This window comes from Protopterus annectens, chromosome 5.part0, assembly GCF_019279795.1.
Source record: "Protopterus annectens isolate FY-2018-M chromosome 5.part0, PAN1.0, whole genome shotgun sequence".
NCBI classification, from domain to species: Eukaryota; Metazoa; Chordata; order Ceratodontiformes; family Protopteridae; genus Protopterus; species Protopterus annectens.
Window position 1 is genome coordinate 1,738,021,283 of NC_056735.1, and position 25,661 is coordinate 1,738,046,943.

General features: G+C 38.2%; 1 protein-coding gene across 1 annotated transcript in view; it reads left to right on the forward strand.

The window, feature by feature from the left end:
- The window catches only part of IGSF3 (immunoglobulin superfamily member 3), a 1,951,941-nt gene extending 1,935,994 nt beyond the window's left edge, over nt 1-15,947 (forward strand). Inside the window, exon 10 of the mRNA XM_044071533.1 lies at nt 12,252-15,947. Within this exon, the coding sequence (XP_043927468.1) occupies nt 12,252-12,502 (251 nt within the window). The 3' untranslated portion in view covers nt 12,503-15,947. The remainder of the gene's footprint in view (nt 1-12,251) is intronic.
- Nucleotides 15,948-25,661: the final 9,714 nt, after the last annotated feature.

Sequence of the window (25,661 nt, forward strand, 5' to 3'; positions counted from 1 at the left end):
CATCCTGCATTCTCCTGGTTCCATTAGCAAGACTACACATGAGAAAGCTTCAATGGTACCTAAAAAGCATTTGGTCTCAACACAGCAACAACTTGGAGACAATCCTACCACTCATTCCATGCCTACAAAAGGAATTCCTATGGTGGGCCTCGGTGAGCCAGGCAAACACAGGTATGTCATTCAAAAAACCACAGATAACACAGACCATGACTACAGACGCCTCAGACCTTGGATGGGGGGCGCACATGGAAGGCAGGTGTATACAAGGACAATGGTCTCCAAAGGAAACACATCTGCATATAAACCAAAAGGAAATGCTGGCAGTAATGCATGCCATCGAGGCCTTTCAACACCAACTCCAGCAAGGCCATTTAATGATACGGACAGACAACACCACTGTGATGTGGTACATAAACAAGCAGGGGGGCACCCACTCTTACCCCCTTTGCAGACTGACAATGCAGCTTTGGGAGAAATCACTGAGCCTAAACATCCAGTTACAATCCCAGTTTGTTCCAGGAAAAGACAATGTGTTGGCGGACAGCCTAAGCAGGAATTTCACAGATCCACACGAGTGGAGGTTACATCCGAAGGCCTTCAGACAACTCACTTCGACATGGGGCAAGCCAGAAGTGGACCTATTTGCCTCTCAACTCAACCATCTTCTACCAAAATTTTGCACAAGGACATACCATCCAAAAGCTTGGAAAATAGATGCCCTCTCATTCACCTGGAACTCCCTAGCAATCTATGCATTCCCACCTCTGCCACTGATGACCTCAGTATTACTAAAGATCAAAGCAGAGAAGCCCAAGGGAATCATAATAGCTCCAGACTGGCCAAGACAACACTGGTACCCACTACTACGGAGCATATGTCACACCAGGAGGTGCACCCTCCCCCAGTGGCCTCTACTTTTGACTCAACACAATTTCGAAACACTGCATCCAAATCTTCAGACACTGCAGCTAACAGCCTGGGAGATCCCATAAATAACTTCAGCTTATCTCTCTCCAAGGAAGTTCAGCGGATACTAACAGAGGCTCGAAGACCATCCACCAGAAAGGTCTACTTAGCAAAGTGGAAAAGATTCAGCAATTGGAATACCAGCAAGGGACATGATGCATCATTGTTGAACATCCCACTCATCTTGGAATATTTTGCAGATATGTTAAAGAACGGCCTCTCATATTCTTCCATAAAGATACATGCATCTGCTATTTCAGCTAGATACAACACTGATCCTCCTGTTTTTTCTCACCCCTTACTAAGGCAATTCCTCAGGGGAATCAAGAACATTAAGCCACCAAGAAAGGCCCCAGTACCAGCCTGGGACCTCAATTTTGTCTTAGAAAAACTGACTCTACCTCCATTTGAGCCAGCAGCTTCAGTTGACTTGCAATTTCTCTCATGGAAGACAGCTTTCCTGTTGGCAATTACCTCAGCAAGAAGGGTTTCGGAGCTACAGGCCCTAATGGCAATACCACCCTTTATTATTTTTCATAGAGACAGGGTTTCATTAAGGACCAACCCTACTTTTATGCCAAAGGTGGTATCTAGGGTTTCTTTAAATCAAGCCATTCATCTGCCTGCTTTCTTCCCCAATCCTGAGAATAAGTGGGAAAGACTGTTGCATACCTTGGATATTCACAGACAACTTCGATACTACCTGGACAGAACCAAGGCCAGTAGGAAGTCTGAACAACTTTTTGTAGCTTACGCCCCTGCAGTCCAAGGAAAAGCAAATTCAAAACAGACTATTTCTAAATGGATTGGACATTGCATCAGATTCTGTTATTCCTTTCATGGAAAGACTGTTCCAGCTAATGTCAGACCACATTCCACCAGAGCTACAGCCACCTCTACAGCATTCTTAAGAGGGGTGCCTACCAAGGACATTCTAGAAGCTGCTACATGGAGCTCCGTGCATACATTCTCCAAACACTACAATCTCCCTCTATACTCCAGATCCAGAGCAGGCTTTGCTTCGGCAGTCCTGCAGGGTTTGATTGCCACACCATCCTTTTCCTAGAGCATTCCTCCTCCCCCAGCTAAGCTATGGTATTCTACCCACATGTTATGACTGCAGTTGCATTCTTGAAGGACATAGTACAGTTTTGTACCTACCATAAATGTAGATGTCCGATAGACATGCAACTGCAGTCGGATTTTCCCTCCCTCCATACCCCTCTATGCCTAGGGTCCACTCCTATCCCTGTTACTCTTAGCTGGGGATATCTGTTATGGTGTATTTGTTTTATTGCTCATTTATTTGTTTGGAACCCTGTTTTTGTCTTCCAATTTGATTACAGCCTTCCTTGGAGGGCACCTGGCATCTGGGGCAAGCAACACTGAAGAAAATGGCGTCGGCTGATGCTTATGTACTCCAGCCGCTCTGACGTCGGAGAGAAATGCGACATCAGCCGACGTCGGACCCAGACTTTGGAATCCGGCCGACCGAGGGCTGCCTGAGGCAGGACAACCCACATGTTATGACTGCAGTTGCATGTCTATCGGACATCTACATTTATGGTAGGTACAAAACTGTACTTTGACCAGGTGGAAAGATTATTGCTGCAGCATGGGCACCCCCTTCCCCTTGCTTTTGCATAACCAGAATGGAGAATTGGATGGTGATGCAGTTTACTATTTATACCCACGTTGATGTTACAGCACCTAAACCTAAGACTACTGGCAGAGTGTCACAAAACTGCGCATCTGCAAACTTGCTAGAGTCTTGCAAGTAACACTGAACCATCTGCCTTCTGCTCCCTTATCTGCAAAGCTCTTTACCTCAAGTACTGCTCCAACCTGGGAACCATAATCTAGCACAAACTGTCATCTTTAATCCTGCACTTATCTATGTCCTGTCTTTTCACCTACTTAATCCCTAAAGCATATTGGAATGCTTCACCAAAACTTTATTTTATTGGATTCCAAAACTTTGAATCTCCCTGCCCTTAACTATACAGAGGTCGTATACTTTTCCTACATTTAAATATAGACGGACCACCAGTTAACAGGCATATACTTTGTGTAGCTCTACATGGTATGATCCTGCATTTAGCTGACTATGATCCATATCACTTATGTTCAGTTAGCAGCATGGACAATGGAAGAGCTAAGCAGGAAGGATGGATAAAATGGATAATGGCGGCTTGTCCATCCCGGAGAGAGGAAGGTGTTCCTACTTGCTGCTTGGCTGGCATTTGTATGGCTGTGGCTGTGGCTGCAGCTGTATAGTCTGGTGTATCATTGCATTGAATAACAGTGTGCCACATAGGTAGGAAGCTGGCATCTGTGGTTGCACTCATGCTGAACCCTCCTGCAGAAATTGCTAAGGGATGGATGTTGAGGACTCCACACAGTCACAAACAGATTATTGTACATCCAAACCACTTGACTGTTACTTCATGGAGAAACAAATGGCCTGAGTAGGCATCCACCCCAAACAAGGAACAAATGGGCCATAGGGATGTCACACTGGCAGGAGAACAAATGGTCTTGGGGTATTGGTTCCACAACCCTCATGGAGGAATGAATGGGTCATTAAGTGGTGATGAAGAAGCCTGAATTGAAACTGGGGAGAGGAAAATGTATTTTAATCACTGTTGTTGAATTTGTGATTGTTAAATTGGTGTTCTTCCTTCATATGAAGCTGGAGACATGAATGGTAAGTTTGCCATACCCATGGCCTTGAGGACACCAGGACAGATATCACCAGACCTATAATTTGCTGATACCAGGACATAGCTGGGGACTTCTGTAGCCAAGAAGAACATAACATGCTGAAGACCATTCTCCATTTTACAGAAACATTTTTTATGATGTTCTGTGTGAGAGGAAGAGTTAAACTGCACCATGGGGATGTCTAAAAAGGATAGGAAATAAGGCCAAAAGTTCATATGTCTATCTGCATATAATTCCTATAGATAAGGAATGATACTGGCACAAAGATCTTTCTGCTTGAAGCATGTAATCTTTCTTTTGTGTGAAGTAAATCTCAGCTACCATGTGTCCATCTAATCCCCAGATGTAGCCAGGTCTTTCTGGTGACCAGCACTCCCATGCTTGATACTTTGAGTCGTGGAGTCTTTAAGCAGGTTAATCTTGATGTCCAAACCTATTGTGATATGTTGTGTAAATATACTAAGCAAGGGTAATTTCCAGTACTAAACCCTGTTACATTCATTGGTAACCTGCTTATTTGATATTGAGGGACTTCCTTTATTGGTGCTTGGTTGGGTTCATTTTCTACATCATTCAGAATTTGGGAAAAAATTAGAATGTTCAACTTCAAGCCCTTTTTGATGCGTGTTGTGATGTACCATACCAGATTTATAAGACCATTTGTTCCCAGCATTTGACTGCACATTTTTGCCACTTGCACAGTTAAGGTCATTTTTCTTGCTATTTGATGTTGAATCATTTGTCTGTATGTCTAGAAATAATTCAGTGTGTCCTTATGGCTATCAGTTTGCAAGTGAAGGCCCACACTTGCATTATCTTTATTGTCTTGGGGGGTCAACAGTAAAAACTGCCACAGGTGCTAATGTTTCAGCTCAGCCATTCAGGGGTGCCACAGAAAAACAGTTTTTGACATACTTTCAGCCAAAAGATGGCCGTTCTTGACCACTTCTCTCTTGAAGATTGCCAGGAAGGTCCACTTAGCCCCAGGCATAGACTGGAGCATTACCACAAGTAAATACTCTGAAAAAGCAGGCCCCAGCCTGCCCTTTCATGTCTGTGATTAAAACATACTCCTGTTTTTGCAGGGGCCAGTCTAGTTCTTGAATGGTGAAGACTTAAGCCCACACCAGTCTTCCACTGCAGAGGAAAATAAGGGAACCAGAGATGGCATAATTAATAACTTCTTGTTTGGAGGTGTATGTCTTATTTAGTTAACAAGTCTCTGTAAAGTCTTAAGGTCCTCACTGCATTCGGAGTCCAGGAGAACATTCTGAAGAGTCTGTCTTGAGCTTTTATAGTGGATGATAATATGTTTGTTATGGCTTTGACATGTGAGTGTACAGTATGATATAATTGAGGCTGTCTTCTCTTAAATGAAAATTGAGAACAAGATCTTGGATACCACTTTTTGTGTGTGAAGTGCTATTTGCCCAGCTTACCATAGGTCTGGTCAATGACTCCCTGAAGGAGAAACAGGATCTCATATCTTTGGAGTACCTTTGTGAACAAGTTTATTCTACCTTTTTAAGCATAGTCGGCCACAAACTAAGAAGACGGCTCAGTACTTCAGTACTTCCTTACTTCTTGTGGAAAGCAATGAAGTGCCAAACAGACTTGTATCATCCTACCCTGGCTAAGTCACATTGAAGGATGGTCCTGTTAGTGGCTTTACCACAAGTTGGACTTCCAGTTCACCCCAGCTCTGAAAATCTTCATAAAACACCAGTGGGTTCTAAATGTGGTCCCTGTGTATAATATACTAGCTGTCCAGTCTTTACACAGAAAGAACTTGGCTGGTAGATCAGTATATTTCAAAGAGGCTGAGGAGGCAGTCCCATTCCTAGAATGCCTTCCTTTTTTCTGATCCTGAATGAAACAAATAAATACCCTCCCAGTCTGGACCTCATTAACTATAACCAGCACATTCATTTCCAGGTAGCCATTCTGTGTGGTGTTTATGATGTTACTGTTTATAATGGATATCACGTTACCATGTACATCAGCATTTGTGATCCACACAAAGAATTGCTGTGAGTGGGCATCACTTCTGGTACAATATGTTGCTATATGTACTTTCTATTGCCCAGATTCTTTGCCATGGTGGATGATGGTTTGAAAAATTTTCATGTGTTCTATCTGGACATATGTTTTCTTTGGTATCCTGAACCATGGACATTCTCAATATGTCCCTGAAGTGGGTGCCTCCTTGGCTGCAATGGCTGAGGATTTATTATAAAGTGGAGAAAGTCCTCTCTGATTCCTCCTTAGAGAATTGCATATGTAGGCACATAATCAGACATCCTCCAGTGTTGGTCATGCCTTCCCTTAGTGCCCAGGAGGTCATAGCCTTGGCTAAATGACTAAAGAGACAGTGCAGAGGCCAGACTCTGACTCGTGTGCATTCTAGACTACATTGCTGACACAGTATTCATGATGTTCTTAGCATGGTTAAGAATGCAGCGTTTGCATAAATTGTGAGTCATCAGTGCCCGTTGGCTCATTACATGGTCCCCGACCCAAACTCTGGAATCGTAAACAAGTCCTGCAATCTTAGGCAGGTCATCCCTTTCTGCAAATGAATGTATTTCAGTGAATATGTTTGTATCAAAGTTACTTGTATTGAACAATATGGATAACTGAATTGCTTCTGAGGACGATTAGGTGGGAGTGTACAAAAGTAGAAAGTGGACAATGAGTGTTTAGAGGTGCACAGGCTATGATATCATTGCTAATGAATGAGAGACCACCAACACCTTTTGTGAGTTTTCTCAGTTTGGAAGATGTTATAGTTTTCTGAATTACATTAGTTCTGGCATTAGCCATCCATCAGAGATATCTAGATTATCTTCGTTAGAGGGTAGCCATGCTTGAGTTTGCCATAGATACTTGTGAAGTTTAAGTGGTTGTGCTTGAAGGACTGAGGCCAGTCCAGTATGGTTAGGGGGGCTACAGAGGAACGTGTTATACAAGTGCTGGGATGTAGACAAATGTCTCCTGAACACAGTAGTCTTGATTTCACAAGGATTGCAGGAAGGTCTGTAAATTGATGGTGGTAGTGACTTGTGAACTGGAGGGAAAATATCTGTTTGCAGGAACTTTAATTCCGGCTGAGCCTGAAATTAGTCAGTAGTGATCAGTGCACTAGCCTGGTGAACAAATATAAATAAATATAATGAAACGGTGCACTTTAAAGATTAGAGATGTGATGGCTTGTGAAGTTATGCAGGATAGGTATGATGAGGTGGTTATATAGTACAAATCCATTTTGCCTAATCAAAAAAACATGTTTGTCTGCAAGTGACCAGTTTCCTACGTGACATAAATAATGTTGAGAGAAACACGGCGGGAATATGTTAACATCTAGGCAGTGATTATGTATGACTGGTGTTACCTAAGATGAATAATTTAAATATGTGCTGCGTTATACTGTTGTTATACTTAGGGTGTATGTGATGTGCATACTGCATGTATGTAGGAAGAAAAGCGACTGCCTCCTGTAGTGTATCATGGCTGTTGCAGTAAGGTGAGAGAGAGATGGGGAATTTTGTGGAGTATAAAGTGTTAAAAGACTGAAGTAATCCAATTATGAGGGTCAAGTATACAGTGGGGTATGAATACATCAGATGGTACTGTCATGTTGTGACCTGAATCTATCTATAAATGGAACCAAGTCTGTGAAGGGTGAGATGGGAGATGAGAGTAGGGTGAATTTTATGGGTTGTTTTTTTTTTTTTGCAACTTTATTTTCGCAAAAGACAATCTACAAACATTTTTCTTTGAAGCTTCAGCTTTGCAAAAAACAGTCTCCAAACATGCCACACTTCAATTATTGATCAGTAATGAAGGCCATATCAGAAACTGATAACTAGCACAAATTACAACAAAATTTGTTTGATATTTTTAATAAAAATACCAGCTGAAATTATTGAAGGGTTGCAGTTAATGCATATAATATACATATTAGTTGAACACTACAAATGTAGACCTTCTAGTAACAATCATGTGACGTCATTTTAATGCTAACATGTTGGTACAGTAGATGTTCTGGTATAGTCCATCTTGGGTGTATGTATGACAGCTTATGTTTTCTTACCGGGTATTGCTGTACTATACTGGATATCTGTTTTCATGCTTTGTAAACTGCAGTTATGATTAAGTATTGTGTTGTGCTTTTACTTTTTTTCATTGTAGTATGGCACTGTGGGTCTCCCCTGTAGAATGGCATTTGAGACAGTAAGACCTGTCCTTCTATGGGCATTAAATAAATAACCATTAAAATGCAAAGAGTTAATAGTACTATCTATTACCAAATGAGAAGTTGTGAAAGTTTAAGATGTACCATCTAAGAGTACCCCAGGGTTGAATAGGATGGCCATCCCATGCTTTCTAGAAGGACCTGCAGGATTCTTGAATTGCACAGCTGATAAATATGTTAACTGCCCATGCATCACATAAAACCCCTACCCTCAAATAACATCTAATCAACCAGCTACTCTCATAGAATTCTGTTATGCTACAACTCAGGAATCCCTACTGGTAACTTCAAAATGTAATTTTTATGCATGATTTAAGATTTGCTATTTCTGTTAAAAGTGCCTTATGGCTGTTATTTTTTATATGTAACTTGTACAACCTGTTTAACTATTATTGTTACTTGCACGGAGCTTTTCTGCCCGGGCCTCCGCTGTAAATGGACCTGTGTCCAGTCGGACTGTCCCAGTAAACAAATGTAAAATAAAATAAAAACTGATTTGTGCAGAATAAAGTGAAAATGCAAACTTATGTGTATATAGTCTGCTAAAGTTTACATGGACAAAAGTGGCTGGTTATGATACTGAGGATTGGAGACCTGTTGTACTGTTGATCTTTAATCAAAAGTTGGCAAAATAGAATGAAAGATTCTCTAGGACAGTTAGTAGAAGAAGAACATGTGATGTAGGTTAAAAGGCGGAATGTAACATGCATGCACAGTCAGTACAAACAGCATGCAGAAAACAGTTTTTAATTTGTCATCTCAGGAACTTGACACTAGTGGAATTACCATGCACAGTGTTACCAGCCTGATTATTAATGTTGCAAATTTTGACATTCTCCCCACCTCAACCATTTGGTTGTAAATGTTAAGCATACTTAACATAGGGGTGGGAGGTTGGCGTAATGGTTAAGGTGCTTACCTTAGAAACACAATGTGCAGGGTTTGATTCTGACATGGGGTAATTGGCTAGGCTTAAAATGGCCCATAAAGGCAGTTAGCCTAGTACTAACCTATGAACCTATACTGTAGTGGGTGTAAATGGAGAGTTTAACTTAAAAAAAAAAAAAAAAAATACACTTCTCATTTTTTATAAGCCTTTTTCCTAAGGAAATGATGACTTCAAATGTAGTTAGTTCAGTGCTTGCACTAGCTGATAGACAACCACACCCATTTCAGTGGGTATAGATAAAGCTGAATCAAGTGTCTTCTTAAGTTAAAAAAACAACTTTAACTTGGCAGTGACAGAATAAGAATGCACATGGCACTGCCCATCCCCAGTAACTTGCAACTGTTTTGCTGAAGAACGCATCAGATCCCTTAAATCCATTAGAAGCTTATGAAATAATTGCTCTTCTACACCAGCCCTGAATAGTACTCAATTGAGCAGGCTGCAGAATGTGATGTTGTTATTCTAAAGATTTAAAGTTTACACACACTCTTGGCACACACCCATGCAGAAGTGAAGATTTATTATTGTCTATATTACCCTTTAGTAAAAAAAAAAAAAATGCACATAAGTATCCTCTGATCCCTTCTCAGGTCTGCATTTTTGGACAAAGCCAAGAAAGGGGGAGGGGCTTGTGTTATTCATTTCCTATTCATTTTCCAAATTAGTTGACTACTGCAAGACAGTTTGTTAGTGCTCTGGGATACATAGCTTCTTGCAAATCCATGGTTCCGCATGCCAAACATCTCTTATAATGGAGCCCCTAGGATCTTTTGTGAAACTGATCCCTACATCATTTTGACCATATTCTACTTCTTAGAAAGGAAATTTTATCTGATTTAATGGATGCGCTAACCTCTTCCAAGAGAAAGAGGTCCAGCACCCATGAACATTTAGGACTCTCATCAGAAGATTCTTCAGATAGCTGCTGAGAAGTCCACTTTCAAACCATCTCAGTTCAGAGCACTTGGAATGATCCACTGCTTTGACATCATATTAGTGTCCAGATGAGTATAGAGTGGCTAGCTTTCTGACCTATGAAGGCCAGGTTTTGATACTGACAGAGCATATAACAGTCATGTGATATCTGGATAAGCAGAAGTATGCAATAGATATACTTGCGCTGTCTAGGAGAATGGCATTTTTAATGCAGGGTGTTAAGGCTATTAGCTGTTATTGTATTATTTCAGGTTTTAGTTCCTCAAAGTCAGTCAGTTAGTCAGACCATTTTTCACTCTGCCCATAAAAAGTGGTATTGCCTTAGACTTTGGTTATTAAAAATACAGTAAAAAGTAACTGCAAACAGTGTATCATCCTACACAGCTCAGTTTGACATCAGAAATACAATGAGTAGGAAAATCTTAGAGGCTTTTGCTTGGAAAATGGAGATTGTGATGCTTAGTCAAGAGGGAGGAGTTATCCACAGTTGGACATTTTTTCTTTGCCGTATGATGATCATCTTTTTAGACTGTGTTCAAGGACTCCTCCATAAGAGATAGCGTGGAAAACACTCAAATCAAATAGCTAGCAAAAGGAGTCCATGTATGTTACTTTTGTTGTAAATGATATCCCAGTGCAGTGGCCTCATCCCCATTTGAGACCCTTCGGCCTGACAGCCTGGATTATCATCCCTGTTAAGCAGATTACCTACCTGTTTCAAAAAGGTGCATCAGTTCATGAAAGAGGCCAGGAAGACTGTGATATGAAATTCCACCATGGTAAATGGTAGAGATTCTCACTGTAGACAAAAAAGCATATGATATAGTTCAATTGCAACTGATTTCCCTTAGGTCCCAGACATTTGCCACTTTCTGTGGCTCAGGTCTGGCGAACTGCTTCAGAATCAGAAAAGTTCATGTTGTAGCTTTGTTAATTTATTTGCAGTGTCCCCAAGCACTAGCTTCTCTGCTTGTAAAGCATTTTTTAGATGTTCTGTATTTAATGCTACTAAGAAGGAATGTTGTGTTCTTTTAAGACTTGCAGTTTACTCTGCTGACATTGTTTGCTTCCTGGAAGGTTTTGCTTTTGACAGCTGTCACTAGAAGGATTTTAGGATCACAGGCCTTGGCGTGTTCATGTTCTCATTTGGTATTTCACAAACCCTTCTTTTGTGCATGAAGTGATATCAGAGAGAAAACTTAATTAGTAAATTCAATGTTATATACTTCCTAAAACAAGACAGTAATGAAGAGAAGTGGCTTGCACACATTGGGTATGCATAAACAGGTTAGGTATTACCTTGGAAAGGTGGCATCATTTAGAAAAGCAAATAATGTTTCATTTGCTTAAAGTAAGCAAGGCAACACCATGAACAAACTGTCCCCGTCCAAAGAACTGCATTTCTTTCTTTTTGTTGCAATAAACATGACGTGTGTACAAAGGATTAAAAGGATGCACTTCACCAAAGCAGCGACTACTTGAAAGTATTTTTACAGTATTAAGATGGCATGTGATATATGTGAAGCTGCTATGTTCACATTTATCAAACATTTGAAGCTGGGTTCTCAAAGCCGAAGCAGTGGAGGATTCTCTATAGGCATTCTAAATAGTCTGCGTTGACTTCCTTCCACCTCCCAGGATTATGGAAGATATTTCTGGGTACTCTGTCCATTTGTTAAGATATACTGTTACAGTGACCTGTTGTAAATGAATGATGAAATACTTTGTAATATAGTACAGCTCAATGAGGTACTCACTTTTCGGTACATCTGGAACTTATTCGGATTTTGTTCATCATTCAGCTTTTTGTGGTTGTTTATCTAGTAAAAATGCATTATAGCTGTCTGTGATAGGTAAGATACAATAAACAGCCCCATTTCTGTTATACATTCTTATGGGGGGAATGCTGTAGAATAATATAAGGGCTATTGCAGAAATAGTAAGTATAGTGTACAGACTGGCATAAGTAACAGTTAAACAGGCTATGTTGTCTTAGGGGGATGTCTGGGTTCCTAACTTGGTTTACATGAAGAGTAACAGAAGAAAATGACTAGGCATGTCAGCTTTAAGGTATTTAACTAGTATGGGAAGCTGAAAATTGTTTACTCAATATGTTGTACCTATGGGAAGTTTTAAACGGCGTGTTTAAGACCTTTCTTATGGATGTGGTGTTTCTAGAAGTATCATTTTTTTCATATGACCTTAGAGTTATTGCATTTTTAAAGCAGTTATGCAAATTAAAACAAGAAAAGATACTGTGTCTGTATTTTTCCTTGGAAAATGTTAAATCTTTAAAATGCATATTCATCAAAACTTAATGAAAGTTTTTTTTTTTAACTTGTGTAGCACTTCAGATTGGTGTAATTTAGAACATTTACTATAATCCTCATTGATTGCTTTTCTTTCTTTGTTTCCCCTCAGGTTCATCATTACAGTCTGTGATTTGTTCCAATGAAGCCCTATTTTATTTTGTGTTCTTCTATCCATTTCCAATTTTCGCAATCCTGATCATTGTAATTTTCCTAGTACGTTACAAAAGAAGAAATTCCAGCAAAAACTCTGACAGTAAAAATGGTGTTCCCCTTCTCTGGATCAAAGAACCTCATCTAAATTACTCTCCCACTTGTTTGGAACCGCCAAACCTTAGCATTCACCCTGGTACCATTGAATAGTCTGCAGCACGCTAAATGTGCAGCTGAAAACATTTACTAAACACCTGCATTGCAGAACTAAAGCAAAAACAGGAAAATAAATACTTATTACCATGTATATTAACTGGACTCTCCAGAAATCTTGTGATATCAGGGTTGTTACACATTTTCTTGTTGTATAAGTTTCCACAGTTGTTATACTTTTAGAATTTGCTCTGGCGTGGGTTTTATTTTCTTCTCTAACCCAAAGAACACTGGCTTGGGCAAAAAAAAAAAAAAAAAAAAACACAAAAGTGTTGTATTGCAAAGGCTGCATATAGTAGGCTGAAGTCATGAAAAGTCAGAATGAACTTAATCTAGAGTGTAAAGAACATTCCAACGTAACAAATATGCTTTGAACTCTGATCCTTCAAGGTGCCATTTAGTAAGGGAACCAAAACTTTGCCAAGGACCACATGGTGGAAGAGAGAGTTACAGCAGTGATGAAGGATTTAGGGGAATCTTCCATTCCTAATGCTCATACTTCAAGATACATTTGTAGTGAAATTGCAAATGCTACACTTTGTATTTAATAGATTATTTAGTATTATTGGACCACTCACCTTAAAGCAGTAAGTGGGATCTATTTAGCTAGTTACTGATGTTTACTTTTATATGTTGTGTTTAAATCTTTTGTGAAAACAGATGGTATGTTTAGGATTGAAAGTTTGAGATATCAGTAAACTTTTTTAACTGTCTTGTGCTGCATAGCCTTCATAATGGAATAATTCAGATTTTGGATGTGTATTTTATATTAGTACTGAAGAAGAAACTTCTCCTGATGGCTACAGTTCCATACTATAAAGAAAAGTGTAATAGAATAAAAAAAGAACTTATAAAAGTATGCACTATAAAATCATGCAAGATTTAGCTTAGGTAGTGGTCGAGTACTAGTAATTTCTAACCTATGTTTTTATCCATTTCTTGGGTAGACGTATTGCAGGATTTTTCATATTACTTTGCTGTGCCAATCTGCAAGTGTGACCAGTAGAGAGGTGTATATTTTCTACAGAACTAGGTAAATAGCTACTGTAAAAGGAAGCATCAGTAACATATTTATCACCCTCTTCCTTGGTCTATGTAAATGATGAACAGTTTTACCTCTTACCACTACTTGTGAGGGATATCAGCACTACTAGATACAAAGCTCCCACTGACTTTGCCATGGCATACCAAAGGCTGCATAAAAGCACAGATCTTCCATACAACAACACAAAGTATTTTCACTATGTGTTGCAGGATCCAGTTTTCCACATTTTCCTTCATTTTTACCTTCCCTCCAACAGTCACGCAACTTGCAGCAACCCACTGCCACATGGGTAAACAGCTCCATCTGTAGCTCCAGTGAAATCGTACCTATAAATCCTTACATTTGAGGGAGAGTTTTGTTTACATATGTGATGCCGTCCATCCTAGTTAGCAGACTCTTATTTCAGTCTAGTATGTACTCTGATTTTTTTTTTTAAGTAAGACTTTATTTAAGCAGCTTTAAAAATATACATCTGTATATACACACAGATAGACTCTTAAGTGGTGCGGTCCATCTATACCATCCGTCATGACTAAAGCCATTGGCATTTAATCAGCTCTGCATCAAAAAACTTTCCCATGCTACAAGTCCCTCCTGTTTTACCCGTAATGCTCTGCCAACAAGTTTCTTCTCCAGGTCCCCTTTACTGTGCACACAGCAAGCATCAGAGAAACAACCCCAGCCAGTCTGGTTTTTTTTGCTATTTCATGACTTTTTGTGAGGAAAAAGTTTTAAAATTCAAGGCTTTTTACAAATGCTTTCTGCTAATCTCTATCCATTCTTCCTAATGACAATAATGTTGAAGAATGACCAATAACTAGGTCAAGGAAAAGTAATTTTATTTATTTCATGCATTTTTTACTGTCTCTCTCTCTCTCCTACCCTTGAGACTTTGACTTGTTTATAGCTAGATGTGTGTAGATGCTGACATCTTGTATTCACATTGCTGTTTGTCTTTTACTTCTAGCTTCTTGCTTCTCTACTCATTGAATCACTCTTACTGTTGCATTTATTAGTCAAACATTGTCCTTGCAGTTTATTTTTACTTGATTGATGAGTAAGAAGGATTTTAAAAAGTGCAAGAAGGCACAAAAATCCCACCTCACTCTGTGCGTTTTGTTTGGGTGAGCAGCATTTTAATGCTCAATGTGAAATATGCGAGTGTCACCCTAAATATTATCTGAAATAGAAAAAAAAATATTATTGTGCAAAATAATAATACAGCCCTTTTCCTGTAGGGTCAAGGTATAAGTTTGTGGTTTAAAAAAAAAAAAAACAAGGATAACATGGGAGAAGAGGAGGAGTTCAGGAAACAGCACATGCTAGACAACTCTGAGAGAGTTGACAATGAAAAAAATGTCTCTCCATGTCCTAGTTTTATGAAAAAGTTAGACAAAAGAGAGTTCTTCTGTTTCTCCCCCTTTGGAGTTCTTAAACTACCAGTTTCAGTTGCATTTCAGCATTCACCTTGAAATCTCTTAAGAACTGATAGTATTGTCTCATTTTCAATGTTAAAGTGAGAAATAAAAATGTATTCCCTCTAGGCCTGTGTCTGCCAGATCCTATAGGTCTCATCAAAGCATTTCTGTGATAATCGGACTCCGTTATCTGAGGATGTTGGAGGTGTACATCACGTCCAGCAGATATTTTTTTTTTTCATTTCATGTTTTTATGTTTGCCTTACCTGTTCTCTTGCAGTCTGAAATTCCATTGTGGCCCAACACTAACTCACAGACAATGGAACCTGCTACAACCTCAGTCTTGGGGTCACAGAAGTCAGCATTAGAGAGCTCATTGTTGTACTTGCTGCTGGTATTGACTGATTTAGCACAGATGCCACTGACATCAGAGAAGTCTTAAGTTTCAAGGTTTTGGGTTCATCCCTTCAGCCATGATTTGAGTAGGATTGTTACTTGGGTTGGCCTTCTAGCCTTCAGGGTTAATGTCCTTAGCATCAGCCCTAGAACCGACTGGAGCTTCAGCCTTGATGGTCATGGCCAGGCTAAGTAGTGGGCATAGGGCCAGTCCTCTCAGTCTCCACACCATCTTTGATAGATTTTGACCCTGACCAGTCGGGGTCAGTATTATCAACCCAGGAGATATCACTGGTATTGACCTCAGTTCCAACACTGGGGCCATGGCTGCACTTGTGGCACACAATGCCTGCATGAATCTTGACCTCCACCTAAAACATGCCCTATGTGTGGCATATTAGCTACCCACTATCTTTCTGATCAGGACAGGGAAGTTGGTACTCCCCAGTGGGATAGCTCTCATAGGTCTGGTGCAGCATATTTATTATCCTCAGACCAATAGCCTCCAAGGTCTGCTGGGAAGTACAAGAGGAAGGCATATGGACTCCATTCAGGAGTCTGAGTCTTCCACACAAGACACTGATAAGGATAAGAGTGTTGATTTGTCACTATCCACCATGTATAACCCAAAGTTCAAGGAAGATCTAGAAATGAAGTAAGCAGGGGAATTTCTGACACTAACAGAGTGTATATTTGATATGTTGTGTGGATGTACATAGCTTAGATACTGTTTTGAAGGCACAAATTCTGTTGGAAAAGATTCCCAAGTGTTCTTTCTATTCTCCAACAAAAAAAAATGGATGCCAAATATTTTAATATCACATTGTCTAGGTTTTTGACTGTATTAAATTCTAATGTAAAAATGGAATAAGCTTTTGCCTTTTGTTCACAAAACTCACTCAGCTAGAGCAGTGACAAATTCTCAAACTTTTTTCAGAAGTGCATCTTTGGACAGCATTTGTTCAGGAATTTTGTGGGCCTCCCTGCAAGTTAGATGTAATCCCTAGATCCAGGTATTCCTTCTGGGTCACAGACATCAGGGGGTATGTTCCCATGAGGCAGACTCCCCTGGAGAATAACACTGGAGTCTGCCTTGATTTTTCATGAGGATGGAGCTCCTAATCTCTGGTACAAAAATTGTTCTTTTAGATCTGGATAAGTAGGTCCATCTTCATCAGTATACCCACCCTTCTTCTGCCACACCTCGGATATTATACTTTCAAGTATAATTTGCTTTGATAACATTATTGTTTCTGAGATGCCTTAATACAGATTGACTGAACCATGCATAGGACACTTGTTGGCCGAGCATTATAGGTTAAAGGGGAAGGTGCTATGACTTTAGTTCTGATTGTTGACAAAGATTGATCGGATCTGAATTACGTCGAGCTCACAGGAGTCCGAATGTTGTAATATCGAACCCAAATGTTCGAAATCAGAAAATAGCGAAGCCACTGCACACCGATTTTTTTTCCCAGGGAAAAAATCAGTGGGCCGTTTTCACAGCTTTGCTATTTCCTCCACTGTGGTGCAATCTCGGAGTTGATATATTTAAGTGGGGGGGGGGGTAAGTTTAAAGTGTACGTGGTTTTTTTTTGTTTTTTTTTTTTTGTACTGGAACAGCGATTTTAATTCCCTGGGGAAAAAAATCACTGTTCTGTGTTTTCATAATCCTTGGGTTTCGAACTTCATGGATCAATATTACATCTTTCAAACTCCTGTGAGTTTGACAATGTAATATAGATCCGGATCGATCTATTCATTCAGATTTAACTTTATGGTTGGTACATAAGGTTAAGCACATAATTTCAAATATCTATCTGTATACATAATACATTTTTTCCTTGCTTATTTTTAACTTTATGGTTTATGTAAACTGTAATTGTTTTAATTGCCTGACTGTCAGGCAGGAATTTGTAAAGAGAAGAACATCTCGAGAAAAGTACAACTGAAATGTCTTCTCAGCAATTTTTTTTTTGCTTTAGTGAGTCTGTGCTAGGCTTACTGCAAATACAAAAAATAACATGCTATGGGTATGGGGCAAGAACGTGGCATCTTGAAACCTGTTAATAAAACTGTTGACAGGAATAGGATCAGTATTATGGGTCCTGATAACTGTTTTCTGTTTAAACTCGTAATTGATGTGCATGACATTAAAATGTTGATAATTTTTCTATGAAGTTTGTATAAGATGTTGCACTGAAGTATGTTTTTTACTTGCAGATAAAATGTAGCTTTAGTATATTGTGTTGGAATTGTGGCTTTTGAACATATGTTTTCATTTTATATTATCTTGAAAAAAATGCACTGAGTTTTATCATCTATTCATCACTGTACACAGCCAGTTCATCTACAGTGCATGCTCACTTTTACATTTGTCAAGAGTCCTTTGTAATAGCTGTAGCCTATAAAATGTCTGAAGCTGGTTAAAGGTTTATTGACTTTTCATAGCGAAGAAAGAATTACAAAACTGCGCACAAGTTTAGTGTATGCCTAATGTTGCTTACCCCAAACCAATCCATAACATTCAAAATGCGGTAAAGTACAAAAAGAGAACAGTGTATGCTGATTAATATGGCTAACTACTGGCTAGCCATTGAAATATCTGCTTTTAGACTGTAGATCTGTTTTATGCGCTGTCATAGAAGTGTAACATTTATTTAACTGATGCTGCGCTAATATTCATGTTGTAAAAATGGTGTCACTGACTGCTAGCAGCCTCATATACTGTAGTGTCTTTACTTAATACTTTACTAATGAAAGGATAATGCATCTTTAACCCTTTTCATACGTTGAAAATCACTCTTGTCAAAAGTGTAGCAATCATTTAATGCATTACATTATTTTATTATATCATTTTATCAAGATGATTTCAACCACCAACTGCTTTAAAACGATGCCTGTGTATAGATTGAAACATGCTGTTCTTACCAATCATTTGTGATGGCTAGTGGGTACCAGTTTTAAGCAAAATTACCATAGTGATTTTAGGTGTTTATTTTTTTATTTTTATTTTTTTTTGTTTTGTTTTTATTTGTGTTTTGTGAGATATAATTGCTTTTAAATAAATTGTTTGGACTCTGGTATTTCTTTTTCATTTTAACAAATGTTATCAGTATTTTTCACAGCTCTGAATTTTCTACCCCAACAGAAATCAATGTTTTCAGTGTGTTAGTAAAAAAAAAGTCATACATATCTAAATGTGCCATGTGCAGCCGAGTCGTTCTTAATTTTCTAGCAATATGTGCCAAAATACTTATTGCCAGAGTTGATAGGAATATTGCAAAAAATTTGAACTGCTTTTTGAATTTTGATGAGTCATTTTTTCAGCAACAGTTTTTCTTGTAGAGTAATTGATGACTAATTCTATGCAGGTAAATTCAACTTGCATCTGATGTCCTGTTTGAAGATTAGCCCAAGGTACTGAACAAATCATGTTTGAAAGCAACATTCTTCATATTAATGTGAATCACACATGCTCTAAACCAGCCTGACATAAAGAACATGACCTAAAGATATTGCTGTCTTGCCTTTCTGGTCTTATGTTCACAATAATGGGGTATGTAGCATAAGTTCTCAATCTCTTATAAGTTGTCTGACAGCCACCTCTACCCACAAAGTTTTCAAGGCAAAGGGGATAAGAGAAGTATGTTACCAGCCCTTTTTTCCTTATCACATATGTACACAGTCACACATAGGTGATTTAGAGTCCCATAGCCATCTTATGGCATGTCTTGGAATGTAGGAGGAAACCAGAGAAAACCTACATGAACACAAGGAGTACATGCAGTTTCTGCACAGAAAGCACCCCAGCTGAGAACTGAACTTGAGAACCTCTTGCTGTGAAGTTGTGAGCAGAAGTATTACTTTGTTATAAAGTCACAAACCTAAGGAGGTTAAAGTGTAGGGCAGGGGTGTCCAACCTTTTCAGTTGCAAGGGCCGCATTGAGTCAACAGAAATGGTCTGTGGGCAAGTGAGGACCAAAAAAAAAAAAAAAAAAAAAAAAAAAAAAAAATAAAAAAAAAAAAAAAAAAAATATAAAAAAAAATATATAAAAAGTTATATAAAATAAAAAAACAAATAAACAAACAACAAACAACATAAACACATATGACTACTAAAATACTATGACTAACTGTGTTGCTTTATTAAACAGTTGTCTAAACTAGCTAACAGATATTTCCCCATAATTATTTTCCCATGAATAACTTTAATGATTGACAGACATAAAAAAACAGACATAAAATGGTAACAAAATCGGTAAAAAAAAGAAAAAAAAGTCTGTAAAGACATGGCAAAACCACAGGTATATGAAAAAAAAAAAAAAAATCGAAAACAAAAAACAAAAAAACAAACACATACAACAATAAAAACACAAATACTAACTTTTCCTGTAAAACTATTAAATCTAAATTAACACAAACATTCAACTAGCAGATATTATTTCATAAAATAATTTTAATTAATGACTGACTGCATTTCAGAACATAAAATGGTAACAACAGTATATCAAAGCATTTTTGTCCAGGGGGTCATATCATGCATGAGCAAAATGCTATCAATCATGACAGAGCAACAAAGCCAGACTACTATTTACATAGAGAAGTCCCAAACATTGCACATTGATGGTATGGTATGAATAACAAATTCTGACTTGTTTTAACAGGTAAACACAATTACTTGAGTGACAAACAGGAAAAAAAATCTTTTTTCTTGATTGTTGAGTAATAAGATCAAACATTCATGAACTAACTCCCATCATAATCCTTTCTATCCAGATAATTCTTCTCTAACACAAATATTGTCCCCCTGCATTTTCAGATGTTTTTGTTTCCAGAGATAAGGAAAAAGGAGGAAAAAGGAAAAATTATGTGAGGGAGTTGTCTATATTACTATTATCAGTTATTCAGTTTTGCTTATTATCTGTCAGAGTAAGCACAGAAGAACAGAACAAAAGTTAAAGTAAACATGCCCCAATACAATTACAAATACTTTAAATAAATCTCTTTCTCTCATCTCTTGTGTTTTGTTGTGTTACAAATTTGTGAAAACAAACAACAATAAAGCTAAACATTAAACAAGAAAAAGCTGAAAGCAAGAAAACTGGATCAGTTCTTTACTACAAAATTTTAACAGTAAAAAAATAAATAGGGCTAAATAATATTATTATTCAACTTTTCCCCCAAATTCCAAAGGGAACAGGGCAACAAGAAGAGATCACAGCTTGTCAGCCTTTTTTGTTTTGCTATCTGTTTACCTGATTTATGTAAAGCAAACGCATTTGTTCAAAACAAAATGCATTTGTTCAACTGAAAACAGCACTGATTTAAAAGTAATATTACCTTTGGAACAGTTGCATGGTATGAACACCATACCAGTATCTTTTGTAAGCATACCTCACGCTTTTTGTTTGCAGCATGTTATCCACAGCAGCAGTGCACAAGTTACTTAATTTTAATAATCTTTACCTTTTCTTAAAATAATAAAAGGTGATAATAAAATTATTGTGAGTGATATGATATTGCTTCACTCATATATACAACTAACACAAAAGTCATTTACAAATGTCGAGAAAGATTTAAAATTTAAAAAATGACATAATAAAATTCATTACTGATAAATGACATCTGCAGCCAACTCCTAAGCTAAAAAGCATTCCAAAATACAAAAAAATCAGCAAAAAAAAAAAAATGTCAAGCTACAAAAAAAAATGCTGTACATACAGATAAGCAGCAGCTTCATAAAACCCAACATAAGCAGTTATACATCATGCAAACATAGGTGTGACCAAACTGTGTGTGTACAACAGTTGATTCATACAAAAAACAAAATGCTTAAGGGCCAGTTGTTTGCCATGCATGCATTGCTCAAATAATATCTAATAGCAGCAGAGAGGAATACTTCATATGGAATTGAAATGACAGAACATATTCTATGGTACATCAATGCTCAGGAGCCAGAACAGCAGGACCAAGGAACAGCAGTCTAAATATGCCTTCACCTGTGTGTGTACAGACGATAATAAATCAACAGACATTAGAGCAGTCAAAACAAAGTTGAAAGGTAAATTGGTCACATACATGTGTACACATTCAGGCAAACGATAGGCAATGGGCTATTAGACACTAAGATGCAAACAGACCACCAAACGCCCATACATCAAACGCACCACCATGCATTTCAACACACTACACACTTTACTTTTTTGCATACACTCACACACCAAATTTCTATCTACTGCACTTAGCCATCCTCCTCTTACACCTTGGCAACGATGGCAAATCCATACCATACAGCCCAATATCTCACAGGGAACACAACAAAAAAAAAAAAGCAAAAGGGAAGCGCAGAGCAGACACCAAATATTTGCGGTAAGCGGAAAAGCAAATGGAAAAAAAAAAAAAAAACGCAAAAACAACAACAACAATACAATGGAAAGAAAACAGCAAAAAAAAAGTAAAAAAAAAAATGTTTAAAAAAGCTAAGGGAAAAGCATCGAGGTGCTGGTGTAGGGAATAATATTATGACATGACCATAAAAGCAAGTAGTAGAAAGCTTTTTGAACCCTTGATGTGACGACTAAAACAGTGGAATGTTACACTCATAATTCTTTATCTAACCAGGTTAGTTTTCTCTTCATGATAGGTCTGTGATGGTAGTATATCCAACAGTAGGAGAATGTTGTGCTAAACTTCCCCTCAGTTTGGTCTCCAGGTGCCATTTCCCTTCACACTGCAGCTGTGTGTCATGTGTTGTTACATTTCTATTTGTTCTAAGACTGTATAGAACAATGAAAATACCTTGGTGGTGAGTTGTATTTGCACCAATTTCATTCAAGTCAGATGAGCTTTATGTATGTTGAGCCTGTGCCCTTTAATTTATATGTATGTCATTTAATTTGCTGGTGCTTTGGTGTATCGTAACAGATGTACTTGTTAATCCAATTAATCTTTACTAACTGGTGGTTTTATATTGTACTTATCCAAATGTTGCAATATTCTTTACTCTGTACAGCTCTTTACATTGCATTAATGTGGTTCACTTTCAGTATACCACCTGTTAAAATTTTAGACCTTTTTTATCATCGCTCTGCTCTTACAAACCACATATTCTCTCATTCTGATTCACCGTGGTCCTTCCTCCATCTCTAGGAATAAGTATTAACTTTATTGCCTCCATTTAATATCACAGTTTAGTAGAGATTTTCGTTTTTCTTTCCATTCAGAGCCTGTAGCCACTACATCCATCCATGACTCTGATCAGAGCCAGATCCAACACTAGGCAACATAGGCAGTCACATAGGGCCCTGTGGCTTGGGGGGGGGGGCACTCTGGCCAGGAGGCTTAAGCATTAATTTTAATTAATTAAGAATATATTTTAAAAAATACTTCTGAACACCACAGTGACAGCATCTTCTCCTTTAAGGAGGACCATGCAGATGTAAACACATTCCACACTTGCACGCAGAATTTAAACTAGCTGTATTAAGACAGAAGGTAAGTAAGTCTGCATTTGTGCGTGCATGGAGATTCTGTTCATTTCTGTATGACAGAGAAAGTGTTTATCTACTTATGTATGTGTATGTAATTTAAACTAGCTATTCTGTTTGTATGAGAGATAGTGTGCATGTGTGTGTTGTATGGCAGAGTAGGAGTGTGTGTGGAGTTGCAACTAGCCACTCATTGCTGTATGAGAGAGAAGGGATGTGTGTTCCTGTGTGAGAGAGAAGGGATGTGTGTCCCTATGTGAGAGAATAGGGGTGTGTGTGTGTTACTATGTTACTGTGCAAGAGCAGATAGAAGGTAGGTGTGTGTTTTTTAACATACCTCTCAAATGTCCAGATTTAGCCTCATAGTTTTGCTGTTTCTCATAACATTTTTGGTTTTATGCCAATTCACAGAGGATTGAAGTCACTAAACAATGACATGTATGAGAGTTTCAGACTTCATATCCTTCAGAAAATTCAGGTTAACACAAATCCTGTTATTCTAGCAACTTTCTAAGCTAAAAAGAACAATATTTAAAATCTGTCCCTGTTTTCAAGCCATTGTATCCCCATTATTTTAGGTTTTGTCCAGATTTCTTGCACTAAGAGGTTGAGAGTTATGCATACCTCTTAACCGTCCAGATTTTTGTTTCATATTTTTGGCCTAGTCCTCATAAAATGTGTGGTTTTCTGGCAAATCACTGAGGATTGAAATAACTAAATAATGTCATATATATTTCAGTTTCATACTTCATTTTCTTCAGAAAATGCATGCTAAGACTAATCCTGTTATTGTAGCAACTTTTTAAGTCTACAAGAACAATATTTAAAATCTGTCATTATTTTTGGGCCTTTGTTCTCCCGTTATTTTAGGCTTTGTCCAGATTTCTTGTGCTAAGAGGTTGAGAGGTGTGGAGGTATGGTATGTAGTGCTGTGGTTGGGGGGGGGGCAGGTTAGTCAATCAACTTGATCAGGCATTACCCTGTAACTTGGTTACAGGAGATAAGAGCCTGAATCCTCTGTACTAACTACCAGCCTGCTGAAGGAATTGTGCTGTTTAGTGGAGACAAGAGCCTGAATCCTCTACACCAACTGCCAACCTACTGATGGAATTGTGAGTTTGAGTTTCAGTACATTTTCAGGGAATTATAAGTTTTAGTACATTTTCATTGACTTGTGAGTTTCAGTGCATTTTCTTGGAATTGTGAGTTTCAGAGGAAAAGAAGTTTACTGTTGTTCATGCTAAGTCTGTTCTCAATGTGTGACTAACTGTTTTGTTTATCAAATGACAGTCACTAACTGTTTGTGCTGTCAAATTTAAAAGCAGTGTTAGTAGTATAATTGCCTTTGGTGCAGAACGCTGTGGATTCTACTCCCACACCATGTAGATGGAGTGCTGATTTTGCAGTGCCTTTTTGATTGCTGATTATGTGGTGCATTTTAAGGGAGGATAAGGGGTTCTGCACTTCTGACTGTGTCCCCCTTTGTATGATATGCCTAGTAACTATCAACTTGCTGATTTGTCAGTCATTCCCTATGCAATATTTTCAGCTTACCAATTTTTTTATGTAACATAGCAATTAATTCTTCAAGGGCAGCAGGCACTGAATTTGTAGATGAAACATTGACATGTAAAGTTGTTTGCCGGTAGCAACCTTTTCATTAGTTACAGATTTCTTTAATGTGGAATTATTCAGATGACTTCTATTTCTGCAAAGATTGTACTTATTGACTGACATTGGTGTATTGGAATAACAGGTGTCTGAGTGGTATTTTATGGTTGAAAGTTTATGAAGTTGGTAGTTCTGTTATTATTGGTTCATACATTTTGTTTCATTGCTTACTGGAAAATGTTCAAAACTACAAAGTTAAAACACATTCTAACAAGTGGTGGTGTATTAAACAAGGAATATAATTTAATACAGTCAGGAAGGTGAGTCAAAGAACACATACATGTATGCATGGCCCTAAAAATGTGTGCAAGGAGCCTATGGTTTGAAAACAGCCCAAAGGTAAACTTAATTATCCACTGGGCAGATGCATTCTTTTTGAATGTGGATTTTAATGCCTTGGTTGAGAAGTTTACTGCTCATGCTAAGTCTGTTTTCATTGTGAGACTGTATTGTTTGTTTAGCAAAAGGCTATTAGTGTTTGTGCTATTTTATTTCAATATCTGTAATCATTTGTAGAAGTAAATAAGAAGGCAATATGCACACTGACAGGTTTCAACCGTTTTATGAAAAATGGGGAGAAATAGCCAAGTAATGGAACACTGGAATGGCTGGAGAGAGAGGGCTGCGGGGGGGGGGGGTGCTGGTCAGGGGAGGCCTTGATCCAGCTCTGACTCTGATACTGCAGATACTCTACCACAAGGCCCAACTCTCAAAATATTTCACTGAGAATGTTGTCATTGTACACTGTAAGCAAGTTCAACAAGAAGAGTCTAGTATTAACACTAACTAGTCAAATGTGTGTCTGTCCTATGCTGGAAAGTGGCTGTGACATTCCCCCTAAATAAGCAGCACTTGTACTCTAAGGATCACTTCATTGGCCGCAGTCCTTTTTACTTGACCAATAGATTACACTGTATATGCCAGTTGCTTAATCTTCCTAACTTCCGGTTTCCTGCATTCAGTAAATGAAAGAAAATCTGTTCTTTTTGTGCCTCCTTGGTAATTGCTCTGTACCAGCTATAAACTGATTGCTGATGGTGGCAAGCCTGAAATGCTCAATTTCGCTTCGCCCCCTACTCTTCCCGAATTCCTATCCACCCCCTCTAACTTTACCTTTGTACTTCCCAGGTATACAT